Genomic DNA, 13,671 nt, shown 5'->3' on the forward strand with positions numbered 1-13,671 from the left:
TTGTACACTAAAAAATTATTAAAATGGTAAATTTTATGTAACGTATATTTCAACACAATTTTTAAAAAGGAAAAAAAATAAGTAGGCAACATGAATAGACCAATTACCATTGAAGAAACTGAAAGGACAAAGATCTGCCTTGAAAACAGGTGACACACCTAGATGGTTTTACAGGCAAGATCTGCCAGATCTGACAAAGGATTAGTATCCAGAATACATACAGAACTCCTACAAATCAATAAGGAAGGGATAACTAACTCAGTAGACAAACAGACAAAGGATATAAACTGGCATTTCACAGAGGAAATGCAAATCGCCTATAATCAAGTGAAAAGAAACTAATCTCACTACTTAACAGAGAAATGAAAATGAAAGGAACTAGGTACCATTTTTCATCCATCAGATAAATGAAAAGGAAAACTGACAATATCAAGTGTTGTTGAGGATATGGAGAAATGGGTACTCACACACTATGCAGATGGTACTATAAATAAATAAAGCCTCTTTGGAGGGCAAAGGGGCAGCAGTTATTAAAATCTTAAATGCATGTGACCTATCACCCAGAATCTATCCTAGAGAAATACTTGTAGATGTGCAAAAGGGAGTATACTTTTACAATTAGAAGCAAACAGCCTAGTGATATGAAAATGGTTAAATAATCTGTGGTATGTTATACTACAGAATTCTATGCATCTGTTAAAAAGAATGAGATAGGTTTGTATACACTGATGTGGAAAAACCTCTAGAATACACTGCTAAGCTAAAAACAGAGAAAGTTTCAGAATGAAGCATACACTATGAGATCATTTAAAACAAAACAAAGCAAAATAAACCCACAATCTAAAACTATAGATTTATTAAAATGCACAGAAAAAAATCTGGAGGATAACCATTAAATTGATAATAGTAACTACTTCTATGGATAGCACTGGGGTGTGAGGTATAGTTAAAAGAGGACTTAAGTTTCATCTGTATGTTGACTTTTTTCTAATAAAGAAAATGTATATGTGTATTACTTACATAATTAGAAATAAAGTAACTTAGAAAACAAGAGGCCTGCAGCCATCAGGCCTCATGAGAAAGCAGAGTTGAAAATGATGGCTCCTGCTGAGTACCGGCCCCTTCGTTTCCTCTTTTTTGCCAAAAAAAGGTTGGGATCCATCAATTTTGACTGTCTCTTAGTATTTTCCCTGCTGCTACTTCTAACAGAAAAGGCATTAAATTCCCCACCCCTTATCTTCCTTCAGATCCTCATCTTCCTTCTCTTTAAGCATCTGCCTTTCTTTCTACTGGCTCTGAATCTGGGATTACAACTCAACAGAATAGGAAGTAAAGAACAAATTTAAAGAGGCTAAGTCATCATTTTGTCACATCTGAAGTTCAAGGGCAGACTGTACTTGCAAAGACTACCACAGCGATCTCTCATCCCACGTGCTCTTCGTTTTTTATTATTTTTTAATAATACTTTAAAATTTTTTATTTATTTATTTTTGGCTGCATTGTGTCTTCGTTGCTGCAGGCTTTCTCTAGTTGCAGTGAGTGGAGGCTACTCTTTGTTGCGGTGCGCGGGCTTCTCATTGCGGTGGCTTCTCTCATTGCAGAGCATGGCTTCAGCAGTTGTGGCTCGTGGGCTCTAGAGCGCAGGCTCAGTAGTCATGGCGCACGGGCTTAGTTGCTCCACGGCATGTAGGATCTTCCCAGACCAGGGATCGAACCCATGTCCCCTGCATTGGCAGGCGGATTCTTAACCACTGCGCCACCAGGGAAGTCCCCCACGTGCTCTTTATACCAATTGGACTTTGACACTCCTCCCGTTGGGGGTGGCGGAGGCTATATCCCTTCCTCTTGAATCCTGACAGGCTTGTGACTACAGAAATGACTCTCTGTGACTTCTAAGACCTGGTTCTCTTGGCATGCTCATTCATGGCCCCAGAACCACCTCACCATGAGGAAGCCCAAGCAGCCCAGGGAGGACAACCCAGCTGAGCTCGCAGCTGACAGCAAGCACCAATCTGCCACCCATGAGATTAAACCAACGGATCCTCCAGTCCCCTGTGGAGCTGCCCCAGCTGACGCTGCACGGCCCTGCTGGGCCAGCCCACATTACACGAGCGAAATAACTGTTGTCATCAGCCACGAAGTCCTGGGTTTTGTTGGTTTGTTACAAGGAAGCAGACAACTGGAACAGTTGCCCTCACGAACGTGGGCTTGGTTCACTCCAGTGAACCAGGCCAGCAACTATCTAACACAGGTAGTGTTAGAAGACATGGTAAGGAGGTGGTGAGGGGACATAGCGGGGACGTCTGCAACAGACAGAGTCAGATCAGGTGACCTCTGAGGCTCCTTCCCACAGTGAGATTGTACAATGAACATCCTGAGCTGAGTGCTTAAGCACTTCCCAGCACCACCTTTTCTTAAAAGGGAAGATCGTTTTCTCCAATGACATTTTACCTTTCAGAAAGCTGCCGGATCTGTGGAATTCCCATATATTTGTGGAAGTGCTCCAGAACATTCATTACACCCTGAAGAAGATTAGCAACTTCTCCATACTGCCTTCTCCTGGTCATGGCTCTGCAAGGAAATAGGAAGTTGAGGACTCCAAAAAAACACTAAGGACACAAGATACAGATATGGACCAACCTACTCTGTGCTCTAAAATAGACATCAACTCAACTTAATAAGCATTTCCTGAGCACTGAATATATATGGTGCTGTGCACTGGGGGAGAAAAAAAATAAGACCGGGTCCAAATCCTTAAGGGGACATGAGTTAGTAAGGGAGAGCGACAAGGACACATCTAAGTAGTACCAAGTAGGATGAATGGAGCTCTAAACAGAAGTCCAAGTTATGTGCTCTGGGACGTACAAAAGAATGTGTGAGTGATGGAGTCTCCCTGGGTGGGGGAAGGGGAATCTGGGAAGACTATGGATTTGGGATTTGGGATTTGGGATTTGGGATTTGGGATTTGGGATTTGGGTTGGGTATTATGGATTAGTTGGCTTTTGACAGACAGCAGGGGTCGGGATGTTATTATTTGAGGGTTACGGCATTTGAGCAAACCAAACATATCTCAGGACACAACAAAGAGCACGTATATGTACTTACATGTTAACTCAAATCTGTAGACTTTAAGCCAATGTTAAGCAACTCTGTGTATGTTTAGGTATGTTTAGTTTCCCTGCTGCTAAGGTTAATGAAGCTTAAATAAAAGGATGCTGATAAAATCAACAGTTACACACAGCAAGGAAGGAACAAACTATTAGATCTAAAATTTTCATTAGGATTGGGTTTTTTAATTAAATGTATAATTTATGTCTTCCTTTACAAGGCATTTAAAAAGACAGGATCAAGTTCAAGCCAAGGAGTTACGTTGCTACCACTGCCTGGTCTGCTGGTTTGTTGGAAAGCACTGAGCACCTGGGGAAAGGGACAAGGACACAGGCCTGCTGACCTCTCGGATCACTGCTCGCAGGAGAACAGGCCAGGGTTCACTGAAGACCATGCAATGTCTGGGAGAGACTAGGAAGGAGTCTGTCCCCTATTTGCCCCAACTTTGGATACTGTGTCTAAATTCCTATGGAGGTGCTCTTTCTCTATCCACACGTGAGATTACACTGAGGCTGGGACAGGGGCAATTCTCATGAGACAGACCACAAAAGTGAACAGGAATATCAGAATCTTCTAGGAAAGGAGGCCTTTGGGCTGCTTCGTTGTGGTCAATAACCAACTCTTCCTTTTAATACTGTTTCTCATGTTCTCATGTACCATTCCCTATAGTTCCCCTACAAGCCAAACAGAAAGCTTCTGCCTTTGAACAAGTGGGTGGAAAAAAAAAGAAAAAAGTGGGTACAAGGATCTGTTTCCATAAGGCATGTTCAACGACAGTGCAACTGAGCCCAACACAAGCAGGAAAACTTGCCAATGCGCAGGCTGGGGGCGTGATTACAGCCCTACACTGCCTCGTCAGCCTCCGTGGTAGAGATCTACCACACGGAAACGACCTGTGCTCTTGAAGTCATTCTCTGCATGCTTTCTGGGCCCCTTCAGACTCCCCTGCCCCTCCCCTCAAAGTCTCGGGTGTCTGTTACACGTTGAGCACCCAAGGGCACAAAGCCAAAGTGGTGACTAAACATCTGAGACTGCTTTGCAGGAAGTGGGCCAGGATGATGAGACTCTCCTGGCTAAGAAGTAAATAAACCTACAGTGCCATCTCCTCTGTGACACATTTATTTCCCGTGGACCCGAAAGGGACCGCTGACGTGCTTACTCGAGGGAATCAACGCCACCCGCCAGCATGTGCAGGTGGTTCAGTGTCGTGATCGAGGTGGTCAGGTGGCGTTTGGCGTGATCTAACTGCTTGATGTCACGGGTGATTTCCTTCACCTAAACAGTGAAAAACCACAGGAGAAAAAGGAGGAGGGTTAAGACAGACGTCAACCGGTCTGCAAGTGGCCTCGGGAGACAATAATGCAAATGAAATAGGGACAAACATGCCTCGCGTTAGCCCTTGGAGAAAACACAGGTGTCCTCCCAATACATACTCAAAATAATTTCCTATCAGCCCGTTTACATCTAATTTGGCATTTCTTCAGCAGACTTTACCCAGGGTTACAAAATCCTCAGTTGTGAGAATGAAATGAACTTTATTCTTCACCCCAAGTAAAGTGGAGTGAGCCACAAAGTAATTGAGTATGGAGCACACGGTGTCCAGGAGCCAAGGACGGCGGATCTCCTCCTGAACAAGGTCAGGGAAGTATGCCTTCTGGCACCGGGGTTTCTAGGTTCGGTACAAAATGGATAGCATAGTATGAGTCAGCTAATTCTATTGAGAAGGGCTTTATTCGTGGATCTAGGGTTTATTATCCGGTCTCCAGAAGATTTCTCCTCAAATCTCAAGAAGACTGAAATGTAACCCCCGCAAAGTAAGCTTAACATGACATCATTAAGAGCAGAGTCTTCAGGGAGGCAGATGGCAATCAGGGAAGTAAAATTCCAACAGTGTTGATCCAGGGGGTCCAAGAAAAAGAAACTCTGTAGCTGGGAACGTAAGTATGTTTCAGTCACTAGAAAAGTACATTCAGTAGTGAGGTGGGAACAATTCTCCACCTTTACTAACCCTAGGCGGACTCTTCCACTAAACTGCCTGAGTCCATGCTGAACAAGAAACTTTCTGAAGAGCAATTTGGTTCCCCAGGTTCTATGACACCCGGAGGGAAGGGAGCGCCCTGGATACCAGGCACAAACATCCTAGTTACTGGAAACACAGGTCTCCCATTAAAAGTGAAAAAGGCTGGTAGTGAGTTAAATTCACATGACCTGATTTTTTAGAATTTGATCATCCTGGGTAGAGTTATGAAGTAAAGGTCACGACCTGTACAGCTCAAATCCACACCCACAAACCCGCAAGGCTGACCTGGATCCTAGCAGAAAAAGCCTCTTTCACGGGGACTTGGCCCATCAAGCTGCTCTCTCTGTGACCCTCAGGCCACCAAAATGTCTCTATTTCTATGGTGGGGGTTTGGGGAAGAGGTGAAGAACCTACCACGCCTTTACCAAATAACTGAGTTTGGGGGGAAACACGATCAAGAATGATATAATAAACTAGATATAGGAGTTCGGCCTTATAATCTAATCACCCTTCCAACTCTGAAATAAATCATCATTCTCTTTCCCACCAAAGAAGAAAATCCCTGTACCTCTTCCTGGGTTCCTTAGCTCCAGCACTAGCATCAGGGGTCTTGAACTACTGTTGTAAAAGTCAGCGTCATCTACCACTCTTCTCGTTCCTGCAGGTCCTGCATCATTAGTCAGTCATTAAATCCTGAACATTCTTCCTCTGCCTCATCTCAAGAATCTGTCCTGCTCCTCCTTCAGGCCCTCGCTGCTTTGCCCCAGAGCTCACTGGTCCCTTCACTCCCAGTGTTCCCCATCTCTCCCCATCACACACCCTGTGCTTCTCTAGACAAACCCAACTTCTTGTTATTCCCCAAATAAAGCCCTTAATCGCAGCTCACGCAAGGGGAGCTCAGGCCAAAGTCACACGAGACCGGTTCGCAAAACAGAACGCTGGTCGTTCATTTACCTTAACTGTTACCCCTGGGCAGCCAAAAAAGGACAGAACAGGACATGGCCGGTTTGGGAGTCAGACAGTTCTCGGGTTGAATCTTGGCTCTTCCACTCACCGACTCGGTGTCCTAGACCAAGTGGCTTAGCCTCACTGAGTCTCAGTTTCCTCACTGATAAAATGGTCAATCATAAAAATAATAATGAGAGTAAAACCGAGTTCATAAGGCTGTTGTGAGGGCAAAGTTAGATCACTTGTATAAAGGAACGGGCACAGTGCTCGGCACAATGGCAGAGCTCCACAAATATCCTCTTCTTCCCTTTAGCAAAGCGCTGTCTGGGGAAGCAGACTGCTTTTTTTTTTTTTTGGCCACACCACACGGCTTATGGGATCTTAGTTCCCAGACCAGGGATCAAACCCACGCCCCCTGCATTGGAAGCGCAGAGTCCTAACCACTGGACCGCCAGGGAAGTCCCAGACTGCTTTAAAATAGAACATCTAATGGCGTTAGGAGCGGTCTACTCAGACTGTTACTGCATCCCCCCTCGGCTTGAAGAGGGAGCGTGGTCCAGACTAGCAGATCAGAATCCTAAGTGCTCTCCGAATCTCCACAATTCTGTGATGTACACACAAATATTACCTCCACTTCACAGAGAGGCAACTGAGGTACAGAGGGGGGTAAGTAATTTGCTTAAGGCCCCCAGGGAGGAAGGAGAGAGGGTGGATCTGAAGGCAGGCGGTCTGACGTCAGAGGCCATGCTGCTCACTAATGGTATCCAAGTGTCCCCTCTCCCACCCCACCGCCCCACGCCCTCTGCTGAAGCCGGGCCCGCCCCCGCCGCCTTCCACAGCCTGTCCAGTCTTGCCAAATGGCCACTGAAGAGAACTGAAGGGTCCATGGGAGTGTGACCTTGGATCTGTTCTTGAGTAGATTATAATAAGATGTAGGCAGAGAAGTCTGGGAGGGTTTAGGAGTTTTTATAACCAAAACGAGTAGGGGGAAAAAAATGACATTAATAATAGCTTTCATTCATTAAGCAACTAACCCCAACCCAGTACTATGCTCTGTGCTCTTCATACGTTGAATTCTTACAACATCCCTTTGAGGTAGTTATTATTCTTATTAAGAGTGGAAGAAACTGGCGGGCCCCTCGGTCGGCGGAGGCCTCTGAGCACATCACCCGAGGGCAGCACTGCGTAGAGGGGGAGCTTAATCAAGCCCCTCAGCACGTATCACAGGCAGGATGCGGCCCACCTCCCAGATCCAGGTCCAGTTTTCAAGCAATGCCAAGTCACATGTCATACATCTGAACTGAGAAACACGTGATATAAACAACTGCTAGAGACAGGAATCCAAAATGACTAGGAAACTATTTTGGGGAAAGGAGAAGAAGAGAACTTTCCCTGTTTAAAAACAGGGCTGCAAATACAGGGCAGCAGAGATAGTGAGTCACTACATGTCTAGCGGCACCTCCTGAATGGATGTCGTCCCAGGGCCAGCATTGGAGACGTGGGTACTGTAGTTGGCAGGAAGAGGGAGAACAAGTCTATTAACTAGTATGACTGGACGAGAAGCCAACTTCCTCTTCTGGTGCAAAAATGCCAGGAAGAAACCGAAACTCACCATTTGCTCCGATTTTTCTGCTTTGTCCTTGATATCTTTGATTTTTCCAAAGAGTTGCTGAATCGCTTTCTGGGCCTCTTCAAGTGCCTAGAATAAGAGGAATAAATGAAAAACAAGGCAGCACCAGTCCCTACACTGTGATCAAGTGCAGCCTCAGAAGAAAATGCCTAAAGCTCTCTTGCTTCGTTGCACTTGCATTGACAATTTTACCAGACCTGAGACCTAAGCAGCAGCGGCAGAGGGAGTCCAGCATTTGGATACAGGCAAATAAACACTCAGAGTTCTTGCCAAGTTGCATCATAAAGTTTTAATTTAAAAACTAAACTATTTCCCTCTGTATCAGTGATTACTACACATACTGATGACAACAAATAAATAAGACATGCACATCTGTGTGTATGTCTGTGTGTGTGTGTGCACGTGTGCAGTAACCTTCAAAAGCCTGAAGAGAGACACAGGTGGCTCAAAGTTGGGGGTAGGGGAAGCTCTGGGTTTTGAGAGTTCCAGAAGATGGTGCCTTCAAAAAAAAAAAAATCACAGCTGTGCACGGGGACTCCAAAACCGTGGGCAAATCTTAAAGACATCTGTAAGTACCCCACTTGGAAACCAATGAAATGAAGTTAGAAAGGAATACTTACACCTAACGGTGAGCTAAATGTTTCCACTGAAATAAAAACCAACAAAGATGGATGCCACCCATTAAAAGCATTACAACCCACAGTGGTAATTGCCTGAGTCTGGGAAGCAGTATTAGGGGAGGGGAGAGGGCGCTCAGCCGCACACGTGAAGAACACACATACTGGTGAAAGAGGCAGCGGCCAAAGAAGAACTCCCACTTCATTTCATTGCACGCACTTTATTTTGGATTTAAGAGTGGCCTGGGGACTTCCCTAGCAGTCCAGTGGTTAAGACTTCGCCTTCCAATGCAGGGGATGTGGGTTCGATCCCTGGTCAGGGCACTAAGATCCCACATGCCTCGCGGCCAAAAAACCAAAAACATAAAACAGAAGCAATAGTGTAACAAATTCAATAAAGACTTTAAAAATGGTCCACATCAAATAAATAATAAATAATAAATTAAAAAAAAAAAAAAAGAGTGGTCTGTCCTAACATGGCTTCCCGAGCCCTTTGTAAACGTAATGCCAAGGCCAGCATCGCCCTAGAGCTGTGTGTGGCCATCTGTGCCTGCAAGGGGGAAACAGCCGGCCTCCCTGAGAACACCCTGAGAGAGGAAAGACAGCAAAGCTGCGATGTGGGGAGAAAGTCAAAAGCCCTGACAGAGTTATTTGAACCTCCGCCTTCAGCAGAACCCAGCAGAAGAGCTACCTCTAGACTGTGAACTAACACGTTTTCTTTATGGCTGAAAAACATCCTCAAAAAGCAAACTTAAGTCTGCTTCCGCTGCAGGAAGTTCCTTCCTTGTTGGAAGGAGGGATTGTATCTCCCTGTCTTTCCCGGGTTTCCAGGAGGCCCACTTCTCCTGATGCCGGGACTCCTTCCTTCCCCTGCAGCTCCTCGCCCTGTGTGTGGCTCAGTCCCAGACAGAGCGCTCTTCTGACCTTCTTCATCTCTGAGATCTGCAGGGGTTTCACGCCTGGGGACAAGGATGCCGAGCTGCTGCGTGTGACTACGTTACGGCTTCCTCTGCCCGTTTGTTGCCAAGTCTGAGGTGATGCTAGTCGAATAAACAGCGGCTCACACCACCTCCTGGGACAGGCAGGGAGTGGGCGTTTGCTCTGCTGGATCGCTTCACTTATATCTACCAAGGCTGGGGAGCAAAGAAGCTTTTATACTTGTCATTTCTGCCACCCGGACAGAGGTATTTTAATCATCAGAAGGTTTGGTCTTAGAACAACAGTTGGCATTGCTATCAGAGACCAAAATCCGTAACTCGGGAAGTTTTACCTGAAGATTAGTAACCAATCAAAAGGGGCGACGGAATGGAATTGGGTCTCACTGGCAGCCCCTCTCACACCCATTCCCTCCCAAGAGGGTGCCTCACTCAGCAACTGCTTCCTCTCTGCTTCCTACCCTCCTGCCTTCCTCACTCCCAGATTCAGCACCCCCAAAACAGTTGTGGTGCAGTGAGAAATCCCGCCACTTTCCAGCCAGAAGGCAGGAGTTTGAGGCCTGTCTCTGCTGTCACATACCAGCAGGACAACCTCTCTGGGGATCAGTTTCCTCGTCTGCAAAGTGGTGACGATGCCACCTACTTCAGGTGTTGTTGGGAAGACTCAATGACATAATAGGTGTTGAAAGCTACACAGATATTAGGTCTATTTCCAGGGCTTTTGACCAGCCTGGGCAAATGCATGTTTGCACCTAGGGATACATACATATATATCAAGTGGAGATATCAAGATGGACATATGAGTCTGGAGCTTGGAAAAGAGAAACTGAAATTCAGAAGTCATCAGCTTATAGATGATACTTAAGTCTGTAGGACTAAAAATCACCTAGGAAGAGGGTACAGACAGAAGAGAAGAGAAGAGAAGATAGCCCAGGGCTGAGCCCTTGGACACTCCAATGTTCAGCAGTCTAGGAGAAAAAAAGGAGGGAGGAAAGATGCAAGAGAAAAACCACCAGTGACAGGAGAGAAAATCAGGGACTATGGTGTCACAGAAGCCAAACAAAAGTGTTGGAAGGAAGAGGAAGAGTGATTATGTCTTACATTGTTGAAAATTCACATAAGATTAGGACAGAGGATGACCACCAAACTGGACACCAGGGAAGTCGTTGATGACCTTGACAAGAGTGATTCCAGTGGAGACAGTGCATGTGAGAGCGGGGCCAGCAAATGATGACCTCGGGGCCAAGCCCAATCTGCCACCTGTCTCTGTAAACAACGACAGCTTGGATCACACCAATCCCATTCGTTTAGGAATTGTCTGTGGCCACTTGCTCCACACGACAGCAGGGATGGGTAGTTGTCAGAGACCAGATGGCATATAAAATCTAAACTACTTACTACCTGGTCCTTAATAGAAAATGCTTGCTGACTCCTGGTATAGACTATTTTTTCAAGAAGCTTTTATTGTGAGAAGACAAGAGAGTAAACAAGAAGAGGAGAAACTGATTGGGGGGTGGGGGGTGGGTAACGGGACAATTACAGAAGAGAAGGACTTTTTTATAATGTTCTTGAATTGTTTACTGTTTAAGTACCAGCTCTCTAACAGGGCTGTCAGTATCCTTTAGAGTGTGGCCCAAGGATATGAATGGCACTCTTAGATCCCCTACGGTCCAGGCAATTGCCCGTTCTGGTGGCCAGAATGACAGGCCCAGCTGATAATTAGTCTCAGTATAATTACCACTAGCTCCTTCTCACTCCAAAAGTGACTCTGATGATAAATCGTATGATCACCTCAACTACAGCATCTAACCAAAGCTGGAGCACAGCTGGAACTCGACAAATATTTGCCAACAGATTAAAAACATCGTGGGGCGCTTCTCAGAGGAGTAGCAGTGCTGAGGGTACTGTTCTGGATGAGGCAGGCCGACACCCACGGCTTTCCCTAACTCCAGGCACAACGGTAAGCAGTGGTTCAAAAACACAGCATCAGGGCTTCCCTGGTGGCGCAGTGGTTGAGAGTCTGCCTGCCAATGCAGGGGACACGGGTTCGAGCCCTGGTCTGGGAAGATCCCACATGCCGCAGAGCAGCTGGGCCCGTGAGCCACAACTACTGAGCCTGCGCGTCTGGAGCCTGTGCTCCGCAACAAGAGAGGCCGCGATAGTGAGAGGCCCGCGCATCGCGATGAAGAGTGGCCCCCACTTGCCACAACTGGAGAAAGCCCTCACACAGAAACGAAGACCCAACACAGCCAAAAATAAAAATAATAAATAAATAATAAATTAAAAATTAAAAAAAAAAAACAAAACACAGCGTCACACTTTCTGCAACTGTTATCTGTTTGGCTAATGTGGAATCTAATGCTCCTGATGCTGCCAGGGGTGAGTGAATTCTAACCCCCCGGAACCTTCTAAAAAATGTTGCCTCATGGCACGGAAAAGCATTACAGAGGCCCTTGCCGGCAACTGCTCACCTTCTGGGGCACAGCTTGCATGAAATTCTGTGATCTTGTTGGCCATGTCATGGTATAAGGATGTGCTGATGGGATTGTAGCCATCATCTTCTGGCCAAACACTCTAAGACATATGACATTCTGCTAAGAAAGGCAAAAAGGGCCAGTTCTATACTTAGATCTCAGGGCTGAAGAAGTTTCCACGATCCTTTCTCAGCGAAAGGGTTTCTATCCCTATTTTTCTCTTACTCTCCATCTGGCGTCCTACCAGAACTGTCTCTGCTCAAGGTACCACTTTTTTTCTTTCAGCAAACAAGTAAGACTCACACAATCTTACATTTCACAGTCTTAAAGAAAGACAAACTGTCTGCCAGATTTTTTTTTTCAGGCTGGAATACCTTCACTTGTTATAACAATGCACTGAAGTCGAGGAAATTTAAATATAATTCACTTTCCAGAGTCAAAAAGGTTCTTCTGAAGCATTCATTCCGTCAGCAAGTCCATTCTCAACACACACCCTAATATTTGATATCTAATGTCTAATAATTAGTCACACAGGAGGAGGAGTGTTTTGTAATTGGAAAAATCATAAGACCTACAAAAGGTTAAGATTTTATTTTTAAGTAACACTAAAATACTTTTATACCTAGTTAATCAGAAAATGTGCTGAAAGAAAGATTCTGGCACTGTCCCTAGACACTCTTTAAAATAAAATGTGGCTACTTTTCCATTCCAGGCTGTACGTGGATTAAAAACAGAACTAATCACCCAAAAATGTCTGCTTTCAATCCGCCCTTACTGGAGTTTCTGAATCGGGCACGGGAGCGTGGCTGCAGCCTGCGTGGGAGGGTGCTATTAGGAGGCAGTGACTGTGGTCGTCCTCTTCACTAACTCAAATCCTGCAATCAGAGGATGCAAGGCGACCCACCGAGCTGACCCAGAAGGCTCAGCAGAACCAATTATGCTATCTCTGTATTTTTGTGCATCATTAACCGTAACCGTTAGTCTTAATTTTCCTTGCCTCCTGAAGTAGACTCTGAACAGGCTACCAAAGCCACACTAGGTCACGTGCGCAGAAGATGAGCAGCACGGAACCTCGCACAGACCCTACTGCTTTCTTCTTCTTTCATCTCTTTTTTCTCCCCAGAACTGTGTCGGCCACCTGTGTAGATAGAGCGGCTCCCAGCCAATGGAAATGCCTTGAGAAATTAACATCCCCTCTGGCTCTTAGATGCATCTAATTTTGCAGTTTGCTCTATGAGAGAATTATATTGCCTTTATCCTGTGAGCCCACGGGCAGCCTTTAAGAGATTTAAAACTGAGATCCCATTTGCTGCCACTACAGGAAGGAGGAAGAGGCTGCTCATTTTCAGAAGAACTAATATGGCATTCTGCTCTTTGAAAAAAAATAAGGTGCTAATATTCAAGGTTACTGGGAAGAAAATGATATTTTCCCACTTATTCTGCTATCATTTCTGTGGTCCAACTTTACATCTGTCTGCCGGTTCCCTTCCTATTATTTGGAAAAACAATGCACTGTTTTAGTAAAAAGCAGGGGTTTTTTGAACCAGCAGACTGGGATTCGAATGCCGGCCTTGCCACTTACTGTGTGATCTCTGGTAAGCCATCGAACCTCTAGGAGGCACAGACTCATTTCTAGAACAGGGACAACAGTCCCAACCCAGAGACTTGTTGTTAGGAAAACAGGGCTTAGCAGTAAACACCTTGGGTACTGTTTACTCAGTACTGCCTTCCTCCCGGGAGTCTTCCTCTCACTGTGTTCTGAGTGGCTGTCCCAGAGGCAGACCAGGCCTAAGCTGGGCCACTTGGAGCTTTTCTGTGATTTTTCAGAAAGAATTGGGAAACAAAGTTTCTCTCTCTCTCTGGTGGTGGCATCCCCACGATGTGTAATTAGGTTAGATAGTAGCTGGTCTCCAGGTAGAGACAATGAAGCCGACACCCG

General features: G+C 45.6%; 1 protein-coding gene across 1 annotated transcript in view; it reads right to left on the bottom strand.

Annotated features, from left to right (window-relative positions):
* The window catches only part of VPS53 (VPS53 subunit of GARP complex), a 126,638-nt gene that overhangs the window by 88,527 nt on the left and 24,440 nt on the right, over positions 1-13,671 (bottom strand). The window contains exons 5-7 of the mRNA XM_057536008.1: positions 7,689-7,775; positions 4,268-4,383; positions 2,452-2,571 (exon numbers count right to left, since the gene is read on the bottom strand). Of these exons, the coding sequence (XP_057391991.1) occupies positions 2,452-2,571; positions 4,268-4,383; positions 7,689-7,775 (323 nt within the window). The remainder of the gene's footprint in view (positions 1-2,451; positions 2,572-4,267; positions 4,384-7,688; positions 7,776-13,671) is intronic.

The sequence above is a fragment of the Balaenoptera acutorostrata genome, chromosome 20 (genome assembly GCF_949987535.1).
Source record: "Balaenoptera acutorostrata chromosome 20, mBalAcu1.1, whole genome shotgun sequence".
NCBI lineage: Eukaryota > Metazoa > Chordata > Mammalia > Artiodactyla > Balaenopteridae > Balaenoptera > Balaenoptera acutorostrata.